This window comes from Trichomycterus rosablanca, chromosome 6 (assembly GCF_030014385.1).
Source record: "Trichomycterus rosablanca isolate fTriRos1 chromosome 6, fTriRos1.hap1, whole genome shotgun sequence".
Classification (NCBI taxonomy): Eukaryota; Metazoa; Chordata; class Actinopteri; order Siluriformes; family Trichomycteridae; genus Trichomycterus; species Trichomycterus rosablanca.
In genome coordinates, this window is record NC_085993.1 from 18,579,176 (window position 1) to 18,603,462 (window position 24,287).

The following is a 24,287-nucleotide window of genomic DNA, read 5'->3' on the forward strand; positions in this document are numbered from 1 at the left end:
AATATTTAACATGGTCATCCCTTTTCTGCAGGAAAAGTGGAGGCAGAGCTGCTGCACACCTACAGCAGGATTGACCCATATGACACTCTGATTCTCTGCGTGCGATTGGCCGTGCTCACAGCTGTAACTCTGACCGTACCAATCGTGCTGTTCCCAGTGAGTTCACATACTTTAGCTTCTGAAGTACACATACTTTAGCTTTTAGTACACAGAATGTGGTTTTCTGCAATTATTATACGTGAATATACTCATGTACAAAGTAATTATCTTTATACATGTGCTTATTGTTATGGTGGGGTCGTAGCCCACCAAGAACCGGGGGGGGGGGACCCAAAAGGCGAGTGCACAAACAACCAAACCCCAGACGTAAAAACCATCGTTTATTAAACAATATTAAATGAAGACAAAACAACAACCAAAAGGATAACCGAAACGAGAGGGGAGCGGCAGGAGCGGTACTGGTAGCGCCGGGGAACTGCAGGGCGGACAGGTGACCAGGAGCGATGAACCGGGATGCAGGGAAGGAACGATGAGTAGTGGAGCCGGAGTGCAGGGCACAGGTGGAGAATGGATGCAGAAGGACGGCAGGAACGCAGGAAAACCAGGAACAGGGGGGACCAGAAAACAGGAAGCCAGGAGCGGCGGAACCAGGAGCAGGGAGAAGGTCTAGGAAGCGATGAGAAACAAAATGCGTTAGGAGAAGAAGGTAACAGAAGCAAACTCACGTTTCTTAGGCACGACGAACGGCCATCTGTGTACCGTATGGCGAGCAGACAATCTGGCGAGGAGTGAAGGAAAAGCCGGCATTTAAATGCAGTAGTTGATGAGATGGAGAATGAGGCGCAGGTGTGTGTGGAGTCCGCCCTCCAGCGATTTATAGGCTGGTTTCCGCAGCAACCTCTGAAAACAGTACCGCTCCAGGCCGCTAGGGGGAGAAGGGAGCAAAAACGGGAAACAAACGCAAAACCCCACCAAGAACAAAAGCAATCGGGGGAAACTAAAGAAAACAGAGAAAAACAAAATGCAACCCGGAATAAAAACAAAAAGCTGGGAACCCCGAAAATAAAAGGTAAGCGCCGGCGGAATCCTAACAGTACCCCCCCCTCAACGGCCACCTCTAGGTGGCCTACCGGGTCTATCGGGATGTAGACGGTGGAACTCACGGACCAGGTTGGGGTCAAGGATGGCAACCCGGGGAACCCACGACCGCTCCTCAGGCCCATAACCCTCCCAATCCACCAGGTATTGGAGGCCCCGACCACGCCTACGGACATCCAGCAACCGGCGAACCGTGTACGCCGGATGCCCATCGACGAGCCGGGGGGGTGGTGGGGGTTCGGCCGGAGGGTTCAAGGGTGAGGAAACCACGGGTTTGAGCTGGGAGACGTGGAATGTGGGATGGATCCGCATGTGGCGGGGGAGTTTCAGTCGTATTGACGTGGGGTTGATGATCTTCTCGACAGTGTAGGGGCCGATGTAGCGGGGGGAGAGTTTCCTAGACTCAGCACGCAGGGGGATGTGAAGGGTGGACAACCAGACAGCTTGACCAGGAGCATAGGGGGGGGCCGGCCTTCTATGATGATCGGCCGACTGTCGGTTGGCGTCCCGAGTGCGCAGGAGGGTGGTCCTGGTGGCGCGCCAGAGTCTTCTGCACCTGTGAAGGTGGTGCCTAACAGAGGGGACTGCCACATCGGCTTCTTGTTCGGGGAACAGGGGTGGCTGGTAGCCTAGGGAGGCCTCGAAGGGGGACAGTCCTGTGGCAGATGACACTAGAGAGTTGTGGGCGTACTCGACCCAGGCCAGGTGGATGCTCCAGGCCTTGGGGTTGCGAGCAGCCATGCAACGTAAGGCCGACTCCAGGCCCTGGTTGGTCCTCTCCGCCTGACCGTTGGACTGTGGGTGGAAGCCGGAGGAAAGGCTGACTGTGGCGCCCAGTGCCCTGCAGAAGGCCTTCCAAACCTAGGAGGTGAATTGGGGCCCTCGGTCCGACACAATGTCCAACGGAATTCCGTGCACGCGGAAAACTAGATTAACTAAAAGTTCTGCTGTTTGGAAGGCTGTGGGGAGCTTCGGCAGAGCAGCAAAATGCACGGCCTTGGAAAACCGGTCCACAATGGTGAGGATGACTGTGTTCCCGTTGGAGTCCGGAAGACCCGTGACGAAGTCCAAGGCAATATGGGACCATGGGCGACCCGGGATAGGGAGAGGCTGGAGTAGCCCCGCACGAGACTGATGGGATGCTTTGTTGCGTGCACAGGTGGTACAGGCCGCCACAAATTCCCTAACATCCTTCCCCAAGGATGGCCACCAGAAATGCCTCTTTAGGAGGGATAAGGTACGACTCGTCCCGGGATGGCAGGCGACGCGGGACTCATGGGCCCATTGAAGGACCGGCGAGCGAGCTGTGGCCGGGACGAAGAGACGGGTTTGGGTTCCTGTCCTGGGGTCTGGTTCCTGGGCCTGGGCTTCGGTGACCAGACGGCGAACGTCCCAAGTGAGGAGCCCAACAAGTCGACTCGGCGGGAGGATAGTCTCGGGAGAGGTGAGGGCTTCCTTCGGGGCAAACTGGCGAGAGAGGGCGTCCGGTTTGATGTTCCGGGATCCAGGCCGGTAGGTCAAAGTAAAGTCAAAACGGGCGAAGAACAGTGCCCGTCTGGCTTGCCTGGCGTTCAGCCTCTTTGCCGTCTGGACGTAAGACAAATTCTTGTGGTCCGTCCAGACGACAAAGAGCTGAGCGGCCCCCTCCAGCCAGTGCCTCCACTCCTCCAAGGCCAGTTTCACCGCCAGCAGCTCACGGTCACCGACATCATAATTTGCCTCAGCAGGAGAAAGGCGACGTGAAAAAAAAGCACAAGGGTGCAGAGGGTTCTCGGGACTCGCCCGCTGGGAGAGCACAGCCCCTACCCCCGTATCGGATGCATCTACCTCCACCACGAACTGCTTGTCGGGGTCGGCCTGGATGAGGATGGGGGCGGAAGTGAATAAGGTCTTGAGCCGGAGAAAAGCTTCCTCTGCCTCCCGGGGCCAGGTGAAGGAAATCTTAGTAGAGGTGAGGCGAGTGAGGGGTGCTGCAACTTGGCTGTAGCTCCAGATGAATCGTCGATAGAAGTTAGCGAAACCCAGGAAGCGTTGGAGCTCCTTCCGAGTGGTTGGGGTAGGCCACTCTGTGACCGCTCGGATCTTGTGGGGGTCGGCTCTAACCTGGCCGCTCTCCAGAACGACCCCGAGGAACTCCACAGAGCCGACGTGGAACTCGCACTTCTCGACCTTGACGAACAATCTGTTCTCTAACAACCGAGAGAGGACTTTCCGGACATGCGCTCAGTGTTCTTCCCGGGACTTGGAAAAAATCAAGATGTCATCAAGGTAGACGAACACGAACCGGTTGAGGAAGTCCCTGAGCACATCCTTGACCAAGGCTTGGAAGACTGCTGGGGCGTTACAAAGCCCGAAGGGCATCACGAGGTACTCGAAGTGGCCGAGCGGGGTGTTGAACGCCGTCTTCCACTCGTCGCCTTCTCGGATCCGCACCAGGTGATACGCGTTACGCAGGTCCAACTTTGTGAAGATGGTAGCACCGTGCAGGGGTTCAAAGGCCGACGATATCAAAGGCAGGGGATACCGGTTCTTGACCGTGATCTGGTTGAGGCCCCGGTAGTCGATGCATGGCCGCAGGGTCTTATCCTTCTTTTCAACAAAAAAGAAGCCAGCTCCTAAGGGAGATGATGAGGGGCGGATGATCCCGGCGACTAGAGACTCAGAGATGTAGCTCTCCATCGTGCTCCTCTCGGCACGAGAGAGGTTAAAGAGCCGACTGGTAGGCAGTGGGGCACCAGGCAGCAAGTCGATGGCACAATCGTAGGGTCGGTGAGGAGGTAGAGACAGGGCCCGGTCTTTGCTGAACACCTCGCGGAGGAAGTGGTACTCCCGGGGCACCTTGGACAGGTCAGGGGATGCTGCAGAGGGGGTGGTGCTTGTCCCGTCCCCCGGCTGAGGGATGGCGGAGACCAGACAGTTGGCGTGGCAAAAGTCGCTCCAACCCACAACTCGTCCACGAGCCCAGTCGATGTGGGGGTTGTGACGTGCCAACCAGGGGTAGCCCAGGACTAGGGGGGTCTGAGGAGCCTTGATAACTACGAAGGAGAGGGTCTCCCGGTGGTTCCCTGAGAGGATCAGGGACAAAGGCGCGGTACGGTGGGTCACCCGGGCAATGATCCGCCCATCCAGGGCTCGCGCAGTGATAGGAGGGTCCAGGGGCTCCAGGGTCCCCCCCAGCTGACTAGCCAACCCTTCGTCTAACAGGTTGTCCTCCGCACCCGAGTCCACTAAGACCTGGAGAGGGATCGAGCAGCCATGGCAGCAGAGGGTTGCCTGCATACGGAGGTTGCGTTGCCGGGAGGAATGGGATAGGTGGGGGAGAAGGGATAGCTGAGAGTCGCCCGCCAGTACCCCCACGGCTACTGACGGGCACCCTCTTTTGGCCGGACAGGGCATGCCCGGAGAATATGGCCTGCCTGACCACAATAAAGGCATTGCCCGGCCCTGAAGCGGTTAGCCCGCTCCTGGAGGGTTAACCGGGCACGCCCCAACTGCATGGGTTCAGGCATTGGTACTAAGGGTCTAGGGACAAAACTGGAGGCACCTGAGGGCTCTGAGGGGCTCGAACAGGTCAAAGGGGAAGGTAGCCCGGAACCGGGTCTGGCCGCCCTTTCATGGCGGCGGCCGCGGAGGCGGTTATCCAGGCGGATGGTCAGAGCTACCAGGGAGTGGAGGTCGGGGCTCTCGTCCCTTACCGCCAACTCATCCCTCAGGGAGTCGATGAGGCCCCGCTGGAAGGCCTCCTGGAGGGCCTCGTCGTTCCACCCGGAGTCGGCGGCCAAGGTCCAGAACGCAATAGAGTATTCCGCCACGGACCGGGAACCTTGACGCAGGGAAAATAGTCGGGAAGAGGCACTCCCCGAATAATCCGGGTGGTCAAACACTGTTCTGAACCGGGCGAGGAAATCAACAAACGAGCCCTCTCGAGGGTCCGTCTGTGACTGTACCGCTTCAGCCCAGGTCAGGGCCCTGCCTCTCAGGTGACCAATAATAAAGGCCACCTTACTGGCCTCGGTGGCAAAGGTAGTGGGACGCTGACGGAAAACGGATTCACATTGGAACAAAAACCCTCTGCACCTCTCTAGGTCTCCACTGAAAGGCTCGGGGTTGGGGACAGGTGTTTCCACGGAGGACCCTGGAACCACGGGACCCGTCGAAGGTACGACCGGAACCTGGGAAGAAGCAGGAGGTACAGTGTTAGGAGGTACTAGACGCGCTACTTGTTGGGTCAAGTCAGCGAGCTGCTGGCTGAGTGTCCCCAGCATCTGGTTATGGCGGGTCAGGACCATCTCAACGGTCAGGTCCTCACCCGTTTGTGCACCCGTGGGTTCCATTGTGGCCAGATTGTACTGTTATGGTGGGGTCGTAGCCCACCAAGAACCAGGAGGGGGGGACCCAAAAGGCGAGTGCACAAACAACCAAACCCCAGACGTAAAAACCAACGTTTATTAAACAATATTAAATGAAGACAAAACAACAACCAAAAGGATAACCGAAACGAGAGGGGAGCGGCAGGAGCGGTACTGGTAGCGCCGGGGAACTGCAGGGCGGACAGGTGACCAGGAGCGATGAACCGGGATGCAGGGAACGAACGATGAGTAGTGGAGCCGGCGTGCAGGGCACAGGTGGAGAATGGATGCAGAAGGACGGCAGGAACGCAGGAAGACCAGGAACGGGGGGGACCAGAAAACAGGAAGCCGCAGGAACACAGGAGAACCAGGAGCGGCGGAACCAGGAGCAGGGAGAAGGTCTAGGAAGCGATGAGAAACAAAATGCGTTAGGAGAAGAAGGTAACAGAAGCAAACTCACGTTTCTTAGGCACGACGAACGGCCATCTGTGTACCGTATGGCGAGCAGACAATCTGGCGAGGAGTGAAGGAAAAGCCGGCGTTTAAATGCAGTAGTTGATGAGATGGAGAATGAGGCGCAGGTGTGTGTGGAGTCCGCCCTCCAGCGATCTATAGGCTGGTTTCCGCAGCAACCTCTGAAAACAGTACCGCTCCAGGCCGCTAGGGGGAGAAGGGAGCAAAAACGGGAAACAAACGCAAAACCCCACCAAGAACAAAAGCAATCGGGGGAAACTAAAGAAAACAGAGAAAAACAAAATGCAACCCGGAATAAAAACAAAACGCTGGGAACCCCGAAAATAAAAGGTAAGCGCCGGCGGAATCCTAACACTTATTTTCGTGTGTTGTGTTAAGGTTCCGTTATGTGTCAAATAAGAGACCTTGAAAAGCGGCAGTTAGAGTGGCTTACTCTTGTATGCTGACTAATGTCTAGTTTTTTTCTAGTCTAGTAATTTTTTGCCTTATTTCATTGAAATGCTTTCTTTTTCTTTTTTTCACACACCAGGTGCGCAGGGCCATCCAGCAAATGGTTTTCCCTGATAAGATATTCAGCTGGCTCCGTCACATTGCCATCGCCGTCATTCTCCTCACCTTAATCAATATCCTTGTCATCTTTGCTCCAAACATCCTTGGCATCTTTGGCATCATAGGTGAGTTATCCAATTACGACACAGACAGTATCAATTCTATCCGTGAAATCAGCTAAGTCCATGTCTGATACGAGTAAGCTGTATAATTACACAGCTTCAGTGTAGCTTAAAATACTTTACAGGACCACAGAACAAATAAGGACAGATTGGTGCCTTGACTTTACACTCACATTGCAGCAAATCATAGATGTTTTCTCCCCACCCATACATATTTCTATTTAAAAAAGGGACAAAATGATTGTTTATGTATTTATTTATTATGATTTCAACATCATGTTTTACACTTTGGTTACATTCATGACAGAACAGTAGTTACTCATTACACAAGATTCATCAGTTCACAAGTTTAATGTCAAACACAGTCATGGACAATTTTGTATCTCTAATTCACCTCACTTGCATGTTTTTGGACTGTGGGAGAAAACCGGAGCTCCCGGAGGAAACCCACACAGACACAGGGAGAACATGCAAACTCCACACAGAAAGGACCTGGACCAACCCACCTGGGGATCAAACCCAGGACCTTCTTGCTGTGAGGCGACAGTGCTACCCACTGAGCCACAGTGCTGCCCCCAAAAGGATTGAGAGCATTTATACATAGAAAGCAGATGGCACAGGGGGTGGCCTGCACGCTTGTTAAATGTGACCTAGATTTTTTATTTGTGACATCACGAACAAGTTGACTCCGACTGTCTCTCTCTCTCTCTCTCTCTCTCTCTCTCTCTCTCTCTCTCTCTCTCTCTATATATACAGGGGTTGGACAAAATAACTGAAACACCTGGTTTTAGACCACAATAATTTATTAGTATGGTGTAGGGCCTCCTTTTGCGGCCAATACAGCGTCAATTCGTCTTGGAAATGACATATACAAGTCCTGCACAGTGGTCAGAGGGATTTTAAGCCATTCTTCTTGCAGGATAGTGGCCAGGTCACTACGTGATGCTGGTGGGGGAAAACGTTTCCTGACTCGCTTCTCCAAAACACCCCAAAGTGGCTCAATAATATTTAAATCTGGTGACTGTGCAGGCCATGGGAGATGTTCAACTTCACTTTCATGTTCATCAAACCAATCTTTCACCAGTCTTGCTGTGTGTATTGGTGCATTGTCATCCTGATACACGGCACCGCCATTGGATGCACATGGTCCTCCAGAATGGTTCGGTAGTCCTTGGCAGTGACGCGCCCATCTAGCACAAGTATTGGGCCAAGGGAATGCCATGATATGGCAGCCCAAACCATCACTGATCCACCCCCATGCTTCACTCTGGGCATGCAACAGTCTGGGTGGTACGCTTCTTTGGGGCTTCTCCACACCGTAACTCTCCCGGATGTGGGGAAAACAGTAAAGGTGGACTCATCAGAGAACAATACATGTTTCACATTGTCCACAGCCCAAGATTTGCGCTCCTTGCACCATTGAAACCGACGTTTGGCATTGGCACGAGTGACCAAAGGTTTGGCTATAGCAGCCCGGCCGTGTATATTGACCCTGTGGAGCTCCCGACGGACAGTTCTGGTGGAAACAGGAGAGTTGAGGTGCACATTTAATTCTGCCGTGATTTGGGCAGCCGTGGTTTTATGTTTTTTGGATACAATCCGGGTTAGCACGCGAACATCCCTTTCAGACAGCTTCCTCTTGCGTCCACAGTTAATCCTGTTGGATGTGGTTTGTCCTTCTTGGTGGTATGCTGACATTACCCTGGATACCGTGGCTCTTGATACATCACAAAGACTTGCTGTCTTGGTCACAGATGCGCCAGCAAGACGTGCACCAACAATTTGTCCTCTTTTGAACTCTGGTATGTCACCCATAATGTTGTGTGCATTGCAATATTTTGAGCAAAACTGTGCTCTTACCCTGCTAATTGAACCTTCACACTCTGCTCTTACTGGTGCAATGTGCAATTAATGAAGATTGGCCACCAGACTGGTCCAATTTAGCCATGAAACCTCCCACACTAAAATGACAGGTGTTTCAGTTATTTTGTCCAACCCCTGTATATATATATACTGTATATATACAGTATATATACACGTATATATATATATATATATACAGTGAGCGAACATTCGGACAGCAGACGATGTTTTTCCGGTGTTTTCTTTATATTTTGTAACATTTTATATTAAAATGGCCCCAAAGAAGGTGCCGAGAAAGCATAGTGGTGAGAAAATGAAAAAAATCTATTACTATTGGAAAAAAGAAGGAAAGTATCGAGAAATATATGCGTGCCGTTTGAATGACTGATCTTGCCTTTATGTTTGGAATGGCGAAATCGACAAAATGTCCAATTTCGAGTAGAAAAGACAAGTGCAAGGAAGTTTACATTTTATAAAAAAAAAAGGAAATTTATTATGGTGTATGGTACAGCACATGTACTGTACTGAAATGTGATGTGTGTTTTTTTTATGTACAGTACAGTACTACTGTGTATTGTTGTTTATTATTGTTTATTACAGGAATGTCTATATAATATACTATAATTTAAGATTTAATGGAAAATATACTTGTATTTATAACCAAAAAGACCATTTAAGACATTAGAGAGGTTAGGTAAGGGGGAGGTTTGGGAGGTCTGGCACAGATTAATTCTATTTACATGATTTCTTATGGGAAAAATAGGTTTAACTAATGAACATTTTGACTTAAGAACAGCCCTTTACCAATTAAATTCGTAAGTAAAGCGTTCACTGTATTCAAGTTACACCATTTCAAAAACATTCCACAATAGGCAGGTGAATTTAGGTGTCATGATTGATTATAAAGGAGAAAGCATCAAAGGCTCAGTCTTTGCAAGAAGTAAGAGCAAGAGCAGGAGCATTTCTCAATTCAATATTGCCGGTAATGTAGGTTCTTTGCTTTTTCACATATTGTGATAAATATAGTCACATGTGCTCAAACGTTGTCACTTAACACAGTCCACCGATGCATTAAGTAATGCAATCTGAATATTTATTTTGACACAGTCGATTATTTTATGGCTAAGCACATCTCTAATGGACTGAATGACAATAGAAACATGCTATGGTCAGATAAGTTCACGTTTTGCGAGCAATGGTAGTTTATATTTTTACATCTTAGTCTAAGATTACACTGGGCACAATGCAGTAACACATTCTAGACAGGATGCCAGTCCATCACAGGGCCAAAACTATCCCAGCATAGTTTTAAAACAAATAGACCAAAGTAGACCATAATGTGCGCAAAGATAGGTCAACAAAGACAGGGTTTGATGATGTGAAGGATCTTAAGTGACCCTTACCTCAACCCTCACTAAACGTGAATTCAAATTGAACCATTAATGGTCAGGCCTTCATAGCCAACATCAGGTTACTGTGGTGGTGTGGGTGTCTGAGTGAGTTTTGCCTGAGGCATCTAACATGCTAGGGCTGTCGCTCTCGATACCTGTGTAATTATATAAGAGAAGCTTAAATTAATAAATAAAAAGACATCCTGCTTCGCTCTTCCTTCAGGTGCTACATCTGCGCCCTGCCTCATCTTCATCTTCCCTGCTGTCTTTTACATCCGCATCGTCCCCAGAGATGATGAGCCAATGTGCTCAACCCCCAAAATCCTGGTGAGTATGTTTCTCTTTTAGATATCAATTTTAAGAGCATGTGATTCCAACATTTTGTTTGGCGATTTTTAATGGATCCTTATTACTGTGTTAGATTCAAGATCATAATCTAGAGCGATTAAAGGCAGACTGGTTGATTTATTGTACTGGTTATATAACGATAGGAAGTTTGCCTGACAAAACGAATTTTCTCTCAGCCAAATGTCTCAAAATATTCTTTCTTTCTCTCTCAGGCAATCTGTTTTGCTGGTCTTGGTGTGCTGTTTATGATCATGAGTTTGAGTTTTATCATCATCGACTGGACAACAGGGACTGGTGGTTCTGTTGGGGGCCACTAGAGGACAGTCTCAGATCAAAGTGCATTTGTACAGTATGTGTGTGCGTGTGAGCATGTAATGGGTGTGTAACAGGCAGGAGTAAATGTCAGGCTCAGTTAGGGCATTTTGTATATTTTTGTTGTTTTTTAGTATAGTATAGGGCAGTGGTTCCCACACCAAGCCCAAGTTTCTTCTCTGTTTCGGCTTGAAGCAGGTGATCAACAGAGCTCTAATCTAAACTGAATATAGTATCTAACCGTTGACCGGGTGAGAGTTTTTAAATACTTGCTTTGGAATTGCTGTAGAGGATGAGAATACAGAATACTATTTAAAGAAATACAGTTAGATGTTGTTATTAGAAATGTTTTTACCTAGTCAGGTACATTGAATTGCTGCTTTAGAAACAAAACTTTGCCATAGCTCCTAACCTGGAGTTTACTAATGCCTAGTTCACACTACAAAATTTTTGCCCTGTTTTCGCTCGCTGACTGGTCGGCGCTAGATTTGCCGGCTCGGGAGCAACTTGGCGTTTGCTCGGCGATCGAAACTCGGCTCTTGCTATGTGTGAACTACTCAACAACTCGAACTCACCGAGCACTCGGCGACTCGGCGATGCGATATCTAGCATGTCAAATATCTGGATCCGAGTCTCACAACTGGCAATGAGTGCTATGTCGAACAGCCAATGAGAACGCAAGATACGGGGTGAGGGGAAACGCAAGGGAGGAGTTGTAAAAAGGTGGGACAGGGGCGTAATATAGTTTATATCAGAAGTTTTACAGTATTTCTGACCTATTTCTGACGTTCTCTACAAAACATAACACCAACGTTGCATTGCAAAAAATATTTATTAACCTTCAACTCACTATAGAACAATCCCTGCTGTTCGCGTAGCCAAATTCACTCAGATTCATTTATTTTTTCTCCTTGATTTTATGCTGCACATCAGCACACAAACTTTGATCGCTCACTACTTGTTGACATGCATTTTTGGACGTAGTATCATGAAACCTTTCGTTACTTCTCGCTTGTGTTTTTGTGACAAAACGTAGTTTGGGAGACCAGATAGACTCGTCTGAAATGCCTCCTGATGGTAGATCGTGTAGTGTGTGACTCTCTATCGCCGATCAGTCGTGTAGTGTGAAAGCCACACCGACTTGAAAGGCTCCTGATTACAAGAGATCCAGTTGTGTAGTGTGAACTGCACAGCGACCTGACGACTTGGAAAGTCGTGTGGTGTGAACTTGGCATAAGCTTTTACAAAATGTGGCATCAGCCTCTGATAATTCAGAAATTATATTTGATATTGTTAACTGTCTGAGTGAAACACTCTTCTGCATCCAGCCCAAAGATCTTCAGCTTTTTACAGTTTATATACAACTAGATTAATAGAAAACAGCCATATCCTGGTATATGGTGTTATACATGGTACAGTAGGAGCATAACAATGCAATTTCCATTTGTTTAAATCATAAGTAAGGTTCAGTAGAAAGAAGTAAATTAAGGGGATCGTGGACAAATTCAAAGTTACATGCAGTATACCCTGCAGCTTTAGCATACTCAAATGCTACTGTCCAGATCTCAAGTCTTTTCTAAGTAAACATTAAAGCAACGGATGCAATAATGAATATGTGTATACAGGGTGAGTCAAAATGATGTTAACATTTAAATGGCGGAAACCATTTATTCACAAAACATACTTCATATATGTAAGATGATTTACAGGACAGTCTCAACCTGTTCACCATCATGTTCAACACACAAAAACCAGGGAGCAACAGAACCATTTAAAGCCAGGACACACATTTTGCAGGAAATAGATCCATTAGTGTTAACATCATTTTGACTCACCCTGTATAAACCCATATTAGCTGCTGTTACAGAAATAATCCTGTAGGGCTCAAGTTGTGTCTAATATATCACATTGCAACTTGAAGTATTTCTGAAAGAGGTATTAATGTTTCCTCTGTATCTGCAAAGTGCACAACCAGGACTGACACTGTTCACATACAAATAAGAAGTATTTATTACAATGTATGATTTTTCAAAATCACTAGATGACATTTTAAAGCACACAAATGTGTCATGTATTTATCAGAACACCGTATTCAGTATTCAAACAATATCAGTCATTTATAACATATTTATTAAAATACTTAATGACTAAATCTGTGAATAGCAGCCGTAAAGCCATACCAGAGATAATCTACCTAGAGACGGGTCACAGGTTGAAATACATGTCTAAACAGATGATTATACTAGAGTCCTAGTTTTCAAATAGAAGTCCATAAAAATCCAGTTCTTATCATCATATATTTATATTTTACCTCCAGGTTAGATTCTATCTTGACATTTATGAACTAATTAATGGGAACCGAACTGTAAGAGCTAGAGGAACCACACATATTTATATGATTATAAATCTAAATAAGGGTCCGATTGGTGCAACAAAAAAATTTCTCCTGTTATCCATTGATTGTATGTTTAAAACCATTAACGTTTGGGACAACAAGTTAAGAGACTAAAACAAACTTCCAGCTACATTTATTGGTGATTGCATATTTTATAGCAAGTATAACACTATTTAACATACCTTTCACAACAAAGAAAATATTCAACTGTTTTTTATTATAATCATTATTTACTATAAAAAGAATACCATTATATAGAAATGATTGGGTTCTGTGTTAAGCGTCTCTTTATGAAATCATTAACAGCATACTAGCTTATTGAGTGCAGTTACTCAGTAGTTATGGTCAATAATATTTTAAACTATTTATAGCATGTAGAATAACTACATTAAGCCATGCTAAGCTTTTTTTTTACCTACAGTAGTCGTTTAGAATACCTCACAAAAAATGCACTTATACTTTTTCCTACATACCTTTATGTATGATGAACAGCTAAAAACCTACCGCTCTGATAAACCATAAAGCGCCGGCTTATCTGACATTAATTTTGGGCTCTTTTTGGACATGTCTTAGAAAACAACTTTCTGGAATTAGTGGCCGACCCAGTTATTGAGTGGAAATTGGCAATAAAAATTGGGAAGACAAAAAGTTTGAAAATAAGCCAATGAATGTCTTCCTTAAAAGTATATACACTAAGAACAATACATTTCTTTAGGATACAGTTTAGATATATCATTGAATATCCATTTGGGACATTGTAAAGATTGATTCCATGTGGCCTTTTTTGCTTAGATTATCTCTGGCTATAAACATGAATATAATAACAACTTAGAAGTGAAGGATTCATGAATTATGTTGTTGTTTGTTTGCTTTTAAGCAACACTCATTTATTGGACATTTTTGTTTGGAAAATTCTCTCAACCTTCATCTTTTTTATTCAAATGTACTGTCGTTCAACTGTTATTCAGCTGTAAAAGTTTTTCACCCATTTTATTTTCATTAACTGCTTTATCTTGGTCAGAGTCTTGGTGGATTTGGTTTCACCGGTAAACACTAGGCACAAGGCAGGAATACCAGATTCGATGTAACCAAGTAGATTAGCTGTGCCACCTGAGCCCCTAATAACATATTCTCAGAACACAAGATGATTTCAGTAATGATATCTGTTCTTACAAACACAGCTTTCAGTGATTACATCTATTCCTACAAACACAGCTTTCAGTTATTACATCTGTCCCTACAAACACAGCTTATTATTCTAACAAGAATGAGGTATAAACCAACTTGCATTATTATGGTGCTCTGTCCAGGGTTTTCCTGCCTTGCACCCGGTGATTCTTGGTGGAACTGGACCCACTGGGACCTAAACCAGGATTAAATGGTTAATAAAAATAAAATTAAATTGAGAAAAATATAAAAATAGAACTGGAATATTATGTTATTAAATCATTTAAATCATAAGTAGAACAAGTTTTAACACTTTCTCCTTTTTAGACAGTGCAACTGCTCAAAACTATTACAAGTTTTTCAATACAAACATCCAATAAAAGCAAAGGTTTCTAACAAACACCTTCATCACAACACTTTACCATTAGAACAGTTATTATGCGCCAAAGTGTAAGTATTGTTTTCTTTTTATTTAAACTACTTTAATATTTAGAAAGAATATATGATTGATACTTTATTTTAAATAGTTAATTGATTTTAATTTATACTCTTCATATTACAATGTTTGTTACTTCACTACAGCTTACAAGAGGCTCTATTAAATTGGGTTTTTTCTTAAGAAATGACAATAAATCATGTAACTTTTACATACAAAACTGCACATACTGTGGTCTTTACATTCAATACATTCTTCTAAATTATTCTAGCATAATGTTAGATTCACATGATATAAATAATCCTTTTCAGCAGCTTTCAAAAGCAGCTTTCAATTTTTTTTCAAAATGTATAATTTTCAATCTTTTATGAAACAGTCGTTATATTTTTTATAAAGTTTTGCTTTTTATAGTAGTGTTCACAGTTGAAGTTCACAGTTATTTGCATGTTCATGTTTGCATTTGAAATCTTTTAATGTCTCAAATCTAATGTCTTTCATGTTCTCGTGTACGTTTCTAAAAAAATCTGATTTTTAAGTGGGCTAAAAATGATGATGAGGATGATTATTATGATATTTATTATGGGTATTACAAACAAGAACAAATTAGAATTGGTTTACATTGTTTATGCTTTGGTAGTTCACTAATTATTTTATTAAATAATGTTGCCTTAGTTAAATCATGAGAAAATTGAATTGTTAACTTGAGTAATGAGTGGCCTTTATCAACAAAAGGATTAACTGCTCAGTGATTTTTTTTTTTTACTTTTATTACATAATGTTATTATGCAGTGCATTAAATCAATAACTTAAATACTGACTTTTAAAAAATTAGTTAGTAATCAGTGAAAATGTACTATACTAAGCCTATGTTTCTGCTAATACGTTTTTATTATTCAACATTTGTTGTGTCAAACTACCCCACTACACAAATACTACATTGTTCTTTATGTTCAGTTATAAATAATTGTTTACCAGATTGTGTCCACACGTCACATACATAAATAATGTACATACTGTTTGTGTTGACCTGTCATACCTGTTTTCCATATTTAGTTTGTATAGTGTAAATAGCAAAAGTGATTTTAGTTTGACAATAAAAATGATAGTTGTTTTAATACCTGTTGCTTTGTATTTATTTATTTATTTATTAATAACATATTCAATAATCATATTCAATAATTCAGTTGTTTTTCTCCTCCACTGCTGCAGACCATAACCTTGACAGAGGAGGGCCATACCTAACACACTTCCTTTTTACATGTGCAGCTGCCAAATTTTGGCAAACTTATTTTTTACCTTTTTTTTTTTTTACAGGAAACCGTATTGTGTACAAAGAGTTATGCACTGATCTCCATTATCCCTCGTCTCTGTGATGCACAGATTTAGTGACCCATGGTCTATAATGTTTTGCCCCCATAAAAAGAGCAAAAAGAAAAGCCTTGGATTACCCTCTAGATGTGTGAGGATTTTATGCCCTCTCCATCACAGTGTACTCTTTCATGAAAAAATTAAATAAATAAATAGATAATTTATTAATTAAATTAAATTACATGAAAGCAGTGAAAAAAGATATATGGTCAATAATTCAATTACAATACACAATACTAAAGGCAGAATTTAGTGGTACATGGCTTGTATTCTCTACCAATAAAGCAAAGACACACTGTGTCATTTACTCTAAAACTACTACAGAGCCAATGACTGTTAAATCAGCATCTCTACATGTATGGCAGCATTTCCATTCCAGTGTCTGTTGAATTCCAACACAGAAACACCTTGTTCTGCATACATACTGATTAAAATGCACTGAACCAAACTGTATTTAATGAGGAAAAGTATAATCACTTATATAATAACTTTTGGCAGTAGTAACAGCTGAGTAACAAAAATGTTGCTAATATTACCTAAAAAGTAACTGGAATCAAAAATAACTATTGACTGCCAAAACAGTGGAAAGGAACGTTTTCAGCAAGAAGTGCTTCAATTCTGGCTTTACTGGCAAAGAGAAACAATGATCATCATGTTGCTTCCTTCCTTAAAATTTTGATTCATTACAATGAGACATTGGGGACAGCAAAGCTACAAAAAAGCAGAGTCTCCACTGATTGGGTGGCTGCCAACTCATTCAAATGTCACTCAGTATGCATAGAATGACAAAGTTATCTACAAAAAAACAGTGGCAAACAGTCTCTGGGTGAAAGTGCATGGTGAGGACGATTTGAAACAGATTCCTAGGGGCTAAAATGAAGTCATGCAAAGCTAGAAAAAAGCTTTTTATCAATTAAAAGGAAAGAAGAACCAGGACAAGGTTTGCAGAACACTGTAAAGATTGTACTGGAGAACTACAGTACAATAAGGTCCTCTTCTTTTATAAGTTTAGTTTTCAGCCTGGCACAACACCTGACCTACAAGCTACAGTCTCTGCAATCACTGTAAAATTTGGTGATGAAATGTGGTTCAGCAAGGCTGGGTTTGAGCAGGATTTTTAGCGCTTGCTTTATCTCGACTTACCTCACCTACTTTGTTGACTGAACAGAAACATTAATTTTCCTTAATTTTCACAAACGCTGTCCTTAATCCTGTGTAAAGTATTTCAATTGATCTGGCATCCACTTACTTTTGGGCATAAAGTGTTTGTATGAAGGCAGTGGTTTATAAAGTATAAAAGTATAAGTATCTTACCAGAGATTTACCTTGATATAGTGGTGTATAAAGTATAAATGTATAAGTATCTTATCAGAAATGTACTTTGATACAGTGGTGTATAAAGTATAAAAGTATAAGTATCTTACCAGAGATTTACCTTGATATAGTGGTGTATAAAGTATAAAAGTATAAATATCTTACTAGAAATGTACTTTGATACAGTGGTGTATAAAGTATAAAAGTATAAGTATCTTACCAGAGATTTACCTGGATATGCTGGTGTATAAAGTATGAAAGTACAAGTATCTTACCAGAAATTTACTTTGATACAGTGGTGTATAAAGTATGAAAGTACAAGTATCTTACCAGAAATTTACCTTGATACAGTGGTGTATAAAGTATGAAAGTACAAGTATCTTACCAGAAATGTACTTTGATACAGTGGTGTATAAAGTATAAAAGTACAAGTATCTTACCAGAAATGTACTTTGATACAGTGGTGTATAAAGTATGAAAGTACAAGTATCTTACCAGAAATGTACTTTGATACAGTGGTGTATAAAGTATGAAAGTACAAGTATCTTACCAGAAATTTACTTTGATACAGTGGTGTATAAAGTATGAAAGTACAAGTATCTTACCAGAAATTTACCTTGATACAGTGGTGTATAAAGTATGAAAGTACAAGTATCTTACCAGAAATTTACTTTGATACAGTGGTGTATAAAGTATGAAAGTACAAGTATCTTACCAGAAATTTACCTTGATACAGTGGTGTATAAAGTATGAAAGTACAAGTATCTTACCAGAAATTTACCTTGATACAGTGGTGTATAAAGTATGAAAGTACAAGTATCTTACCAGAAATGTACTTTGATACAGTGGTGTATAAAGTATGAAAGTACAAGTATCTTACCAGAAATTTACCTTGATACAGTGGTGTATAAAGTATGAAAGTACAAGTATCTTACCAGAAATTTACCTTGATATAGTGGTGTATAAAGTATGAAAGTACAAGTATCTTACCAGAAATTTACTTTGATACAGTGGTGTATAAAGTATGAAAGTACAAGTATCTTACCAGAAATGTACTTTGATACAGTGGTGTATAAAGTATAAAAGTACAAGTATCTTACCAGAAATGTACTTTGATACAGTGGTGTATAAAGTATGAAAGTACAAGTATCTTACCAGAAATGTACTTTGATACAGTGGTGTATAAAGTATGAAAGTACAAGTATCTTACCAGAAATTTACTTTGATACAGTGGTGTATAAAGTATGAAAGTACAAGTATCTTACCAGAAATTTACCTTGATACAGTGGTGTATAAAGTATGAAAGTACAAGTATCTTACCAGAAATTTACTTTGATACAGTGGTGTATAAAGTATGAAAGTACAAGTATCTTACCAGAAATTTACCTTGATACAGTGGTGTATAAAGTATGAAAGTACAAGTATCTTACCAGAAATTTACCTTGATACAGTGGTGTATAAAGTATGAAAGTACAAGTATCTTACCAGAAATGTACTTTGATACAGTGGTGTATAAAGTATGAAAGTACAAGTATCTTACCAGAAATTTACCTTGATACAGTGGTGTATAAAGTATGAAAGTACAAGTATCTTACCAGAAATTTACCTTGATATAGTGGTGTATAAAGTATGAAAGTACAAGTATCTTACCAGAAATTTACTTTGATACAGTGGTGTATAAAGTATGAAAGTACAAGTATCTTACCAGAAATGTACTTTGATACAGTGGTGTATAAAGTATAAAAGTACAAGTATCTTACCAGAAATGTACTTTGATACAGTGGTGTATAAAGTATAAAAGTACAAGTATCTTACCAGAAATGTACTTTGATACAGTGGTGTATAAAGTATAAAAGTGCAAGTATCTTACCAGAAATGTACTTTGATACAGTGGTGTATAAAGTATAAAAGTATAAGTATCTTACCAGAAATTGACTTTGATACAGTGGTGTATAAAGTATAAAAGTACAAGTATCTTACCAGAAATTTACTTTGATAAAAGTGGAAGTCACCTCTTGGAATTTTACTCGAGTAAAAGTCTTGAAGTATCTGATGTATAATGTACTTAAGTATTAAAAGTAATTTTCAACAGGTGATTGTAATCATGATTTGGCACAAATCATGTTCAGAGGGAAGAAAGAAAATGTGTTTTGTGCTATACATTTTTATGTTGTGAAGACCTTGTTTTTCTGTAGGTGTAACCTCGGCTCCATTGTTGAGGTGGTTTACAGGCTTAAAAGAACAATCTTCATATTTTTTTTAATTCTGACCACTTGCATTTTTATTTACAGCATTTACATGTACTTCTACTTTTAGTACTTAAATACCTTTAATATCAGAAAATTACTTTTGATGCTTAAGTATATTAAACGTCAGATATTTCAAGACTTTACTCAAGTAACAGGGCGGCACGGTGGCTGAGTGGGTAGCACTGTCACCTCACAGCAAGAAGGTCCTGGGTCCGTTCTGTGTTGAGTTTGCATGTTCTCCCCGTGTCTGCATGGGTTTCCTCCGGGAGCTCCGGTTTCCTTCCACAGTCCAAAGACATGCAAGTGAGGGGAATTGGAGATACAGAATTGTTCATGACTGTTCGACATTAAACTTGCGTGAACTGACGAACCTTGTGTAAAGCTGTCCTGTCATGAATGTAACCAAGATGTGTCCTAATAAATCCTAATAAATAAATACATTTACTCAAGTAATATTCTAAGAGATTACTTTTTTTTGATCAAAATAAATTTCTGGTAAGATACTTGTACTTTTATACTTTATACACCACTGTATGAAGGCCATGCTAAAACACCACTTTATTTAAAGTGCAAACTTGAATCAGCTTGAAAATAGCAGTTACTAATGTTGAACATGCGAGGGCATCAATGATTCACTCGACATTTTTTTGTACATTTGAGTTGAATACTACTCATGGATATTGTAATTTTGTATGATGTAGTTGTAAAGTCTGCTTGTGTGTACTTTTTGTAATATAATATGTTTTTTTAGATTCAGTCTGATGTTGTCTTAGTACCACTTAGCAAAAACTATATTTTGTATATTTTAACCGTTCACTAAGAACCAAGCGATTTAGCGCATGCGCAGTGGGCGTCAGTGAGCGCTGCAAGTATTTGGCGAACTGGCGCATAAAGTTGATAGAGGCGATACGGGCGTGGCAGTACTCAGTGTTACGTCTGAGTTTTTGCTTTTCCGTCGAGTTACAAATGCGCCGTGATGTCTGACGTTTAACGAGTGTGAAAAAAAACAGTGGGTGGTAAAATTGCGCCTGAGTGTTTTTCTGCGCTTAAACTTGCTCACTGTGCGCAGAGGCGTTTGATTCGCTGCTCGAGCCACTGAGAGGCTGCGCGTGCGACTGAATGTAACTGTAATTGCTGACTGAACACACTTGCACGCGCGACTACTGCTCAACTTCTAACTCCACAGCCTGCTGCTGCTGCTGAGTGGATTTCTCATGACAAGCGGTTGCTGGAGCGTCTCAGGCCTTCTAACAACCATTTCCCCGTTTGCGAAACATTAAATTAGCGACATACTTTGCGTTTTGTGAAGGGCTGAATAACCGCGCTGTAGCCGCACGCTTTTACCAACCAGCTTCCACTCGGAGTTTCGACACACCGCTGCTGCTGCTGCGCTGCTTTGTTGTTGTCGTTTTTTTTTTTTAATTCGAGCTAAATATTGAGCAGTTTAACACCGAGCTGCTAGTTTTCTCGGAGCCATGGGCTGTACGGTGAGCGCCGAGGACAAGGCGGCCGCCGAGAGGTCGAAAATGATCGACAAAAACCTGCGGGAAGATGGCGAGAAAGCAGCCAGGGAGGTGAAGCTGCTGCTGCTAGGTAAGTCCTGGCACGCGTCGCTTCTTCTTCTTTCTGAGACTGCTAGAGCAATAAACACTAGTAATATTAAATTTGCAATAAACATCTAGTCTTACTATATTATACGTGTTAAAATAGGTGTGGGCGATATTAAAGAAATTGTATTGTACATTATATATTTATATATACATACATACACTATATACAGGGTCGCTGCAAGCCCTATTCTACCGGTAGACACTGGGCGAAAGTCAAATCTACCCTGGACAGGGTGCCAATTCATCACAGGTCTTCAACCACTCTTCCCCCTCAGACATAGCAAATCATGTCTGTCTAGATGCACACCCAGCTGATAGCACTGCGGAGATTCGAACCCGAGTATTCACCCACTAATTCAAGAAAATTATAGTCTGCAGTGGACCTATACAGGCCCACTTTGGCTTGAAGCAGGGATCCATAACAATTTGCAAACTGGATTATGATCTCAAATCTTTCATCAACAGCTTTATCTTGGTCAGGGTCGCGGCAAGCCCTGTTCCACTGGTAGACACTTTACAGGGTGCCAAGCTATTGCAGAGCTTCAGCCACTCTCCCCCCTCAGACATAGCAAATCATGTTTGTGTAGATGCACACCCGGCTGATAGCACTGCTGAGATTCGAACCCGGGTGTTCATGCACTAATTCAGGAAAACAATAGTGTGCAGTGGACCTATACAGGCCCACTTTGGCTTAAAGCAGGGGTCCATAATAATTTGCTAACTGGAATATGATCTCAATTGTTTCATCAATAGCTTTATCTTGGTCGGGGTCATGGCAAGCCCTGTTCCAATGGTAGACACTGGGCGAAAGTCAAGTCTTCCCTGGACAGGGTGGCAATCCGTCTCAGGTCTTCAGCCACTCTCCCCCCTCAGACATATCAAATCATGTCTGTCTAGATGCACACCCAGCTGATAGCACTGTTAAGATTCGAACCCGGGTATTCACACACTAATTAAAGAAAATTATAGTCTGCAGTGGGTCTGGTTCAGAGCAGGGGTCCATAACAATTTGCTAACCAGAATATGATCTCAAATGTTTCATCAGTCGTTTTGTCCTGGTCAGGGTCACAGCAAGCCCTGTTCCACCGGTAAACACTGGGCGAAAGTCAAACCAACCCGGACAGGGTGCCAATCCATTGCAGGGCTTCAACCATAGCAAATCATGTGTGTGTTCGAACCCGGTATTCACACACTAATTCAAGAAAACCATAGTCTGCAGTGGATCTATGCAAGCTCACTTTGGCTTAGCGCAGGGGTCCATAGCTATTTGCTAATTGGAATATGATCTCAAATGTTTCATCAACAGCTTTATCTTGGTCAGGGTCACAGCAAGCCCTGTTCCACTGCTAAACACTGGGCGAAAGTCAAGTCTACCCTGGACAGGGTGGCAATCCATCTCAGGTCTTCAGCCACTCTTTCCCCTCAGACATAGCAAATCATGTCTGTCTAGATACACACCCAGCTGATAGCACTGTTGAGATTCGAACCTGGGTAATCACACACTAATTTAAGAAAACTGTACTCTGCACTGGACCTGTACAAGCCCCCTTTGGCTTAAAGCAGGGGTCCATAATAATTTGTAGATAACTAGAATATGGTCTCAGATGTTTCATCAACAGCTTTATCTTGGTCAGGGTCACGGCAAGCCCTGTTCCAACGGTAGACACTGGGTGAAAGTCAAGTCTTCCCTGGGCAGGGTGCTAATCCATTGCGGGCCTCAGCCATAGCAAATCATGTGTGTGTAGATGCACAGCTGGCTGATAGCACTGCTGAGATTCAAACCCAGGTATATACACTAATTCAAGAAAACTGTAGTCTTTACTGGACCTGTACAGGCCCACTTTGGCTTAGAGCAGGGGTCCATAACAATTTGCTAACTGGAATATGATCTCAGTGTTGGTTTTTCTCTTGGTCTTGTGCTTCTTGGTGATAACCCATAAATTATCATTGGATGGTTATGCAATTACCCGCCCGTTATGGGTTTCTGTGTGTTTGTCTATGTATGTGCTGCCCATTGTCAGCTCACTGTTGGTCCCATTCATGAATTTTTGTGGGACAACCCATGCCGGCTCCATGTGGGTTTTGTTTGGTGTTTTTTGCATGGGCAAATAGTCAACAAGGGAATGTTTGCGATATAAAGGTCACTTTGATCTCAATGTTTTATTGATACTGTACAGGGATTGTACATTCTGACTGTGCTTATATGAATGATTGTGGTTAATATAACAATTTAATACCACAACAAACTGCAGCACAAAACTGCAAAAATGTGTGCATGTTTGTCAGTGTTATGTAAGATAAAAGTTAAGTAAAGGAGTGTTTAGGAGCAGTACAAAACAGTAGCATAATACAAATATTACATGTACACACTCAAGGGTAAATAAGTCTACCCAGTGCTGTTGTCGGGGCGATCTTCAAAATGATTGGATTTATTTAAATATGAATTAGTCATTATGAAATCAAACTAATTAGGGCTTGAAATGCAGATAAGATTTGATCTTAGTAATTTAAATTGCCCAGCTACGGTATCATCACACTGCCATGTAGTCACAAAAAGTGTGCCACCAAAAAAAAAGGTGTCGAATACAATGGCACTTTACTGGTAATTTGTACCTTTCAGGAAAATGTATATGATTCACAGATTGACGTGCTGTGTAGAATATTGGTAGTGTTGACAGAAATCTGTAAATCACCCAATTATCTTTCTGCTACCTTTCATCATCAAAATGTGTCTCCTGCTGCTAGTCTTACTGCTAATAGCTTTTTATATTCCCTCACGCTTCACAAGCAAATGTCTATGGATGCCTGTTCGAGTTGAACAGTGATCTTGAACATAGCCAATATATGAAATGGCAGCAAGGGCAGGAGCTTTTGACACTGCCCGTAGATCCTCATTTCTTGTTTACACCTAATTCACAGCTAAATGTGTAAGGCTCACTTATCAAATGGAACAAATAAAAAATACCAATTGCAGAAGTATTTATTATCCCAGAATATTTATTATAGACTTTAATTATGGTAAACAGTTGGTTAAACAGTGGCGCTAACAGCATTGCACAGAATATATAAAGATATAAATAATGATATCTGACAGTATCTTCAACATATGGAAAAGTATTGTGTACATATACAATTCAGTTTGTGAGTTAAACACAAAAAAGAGACACTTTGCAATGGTATATACTTAATTTATTGGTACAATTGAATATAAAATTGAATGAACGTAAGATTTCATGGATTTT

General features: G+C 42.4%; 3 protein-coding genes across 4 annotated transcripts in view; 2 read left to right on the plus strand and 1 right to left on the minus strand.

Moving 5' to 3' along the window:
- slc38a3b (solute carrier family 38 member 3b) overlaps nt 1-15,619 on the plus strand; it is a 58,705-nt gene extending 43,086 nt beyond the window's left edge. The window contains exons 14-17 of the mRNA XM_062997519.1: nt 32-156; nt 6,451-6,595; nt 10,070-10,173; nt 10,407-15,619. Coding sequence (XP_062853589.1) covers nt 32-156; nt 6,451-6,595; nt 10,070-10,173; nt 10,407-10,511 — 479 coding nt within the window. The 3' untranslated portion in view covers nt 10,512-15,619. The remainder of the gene's footprint in view (nt 1-31; nt 157-6,450; nt 6,596-10,069; nt 10,174-10,406) is intronic.
- LOC134316948 (uncharacterized) lies at nt 368-1,662 on the minus strand. Of its 2 annotated transcripts, none has more exons than XM_062997521.1 (2): nt 760-1,662; nt 368-666 (listed from the first exon to the last, which is right to left on the minus strand). In XM_062997521.1, the coding sequence occupies exons 1-2, from the start codon at nt 1,308-1,310 to the stop codon at nt 384-386; spliced, it is 834 nt and encodes a 277-aa protein (XP_062853591.1). In that variant the 5' UTR covers nt 1,311-1,662; the 3' UTR covers nt 368-383. The 2 variants fall into 2 exon arrangements, with proteins under 2 accessions (XP_062853591.1, XP_062853590.1); XM_062997520.1 differs by having other exon boundaries at nt 726-1,662.
- A 4,819-nt stretch (nt 15,620-20,438) lies between the features above and the next one.
- Nucleotides 20,439-24,287, plus strand: part of gnai2b (guanine nucleotide binding protein (G protein), alpha inhibiting activity polypeptide 2b) — a 109,084-nt gene continuing 105,235 nt past the window's right edge. The window contains exon 1 of the mRNA XM_062997529.1: nt 20,439-21,028. Coding sequence (XP_062853599.1) covers nt 20,911-21,028 — 118 coding nt within the window. The 5' untranslated portion in view covers nt 20,439-20,910. The remainder of the gene's footprint in view (nt 21,029-24,287) is intronic.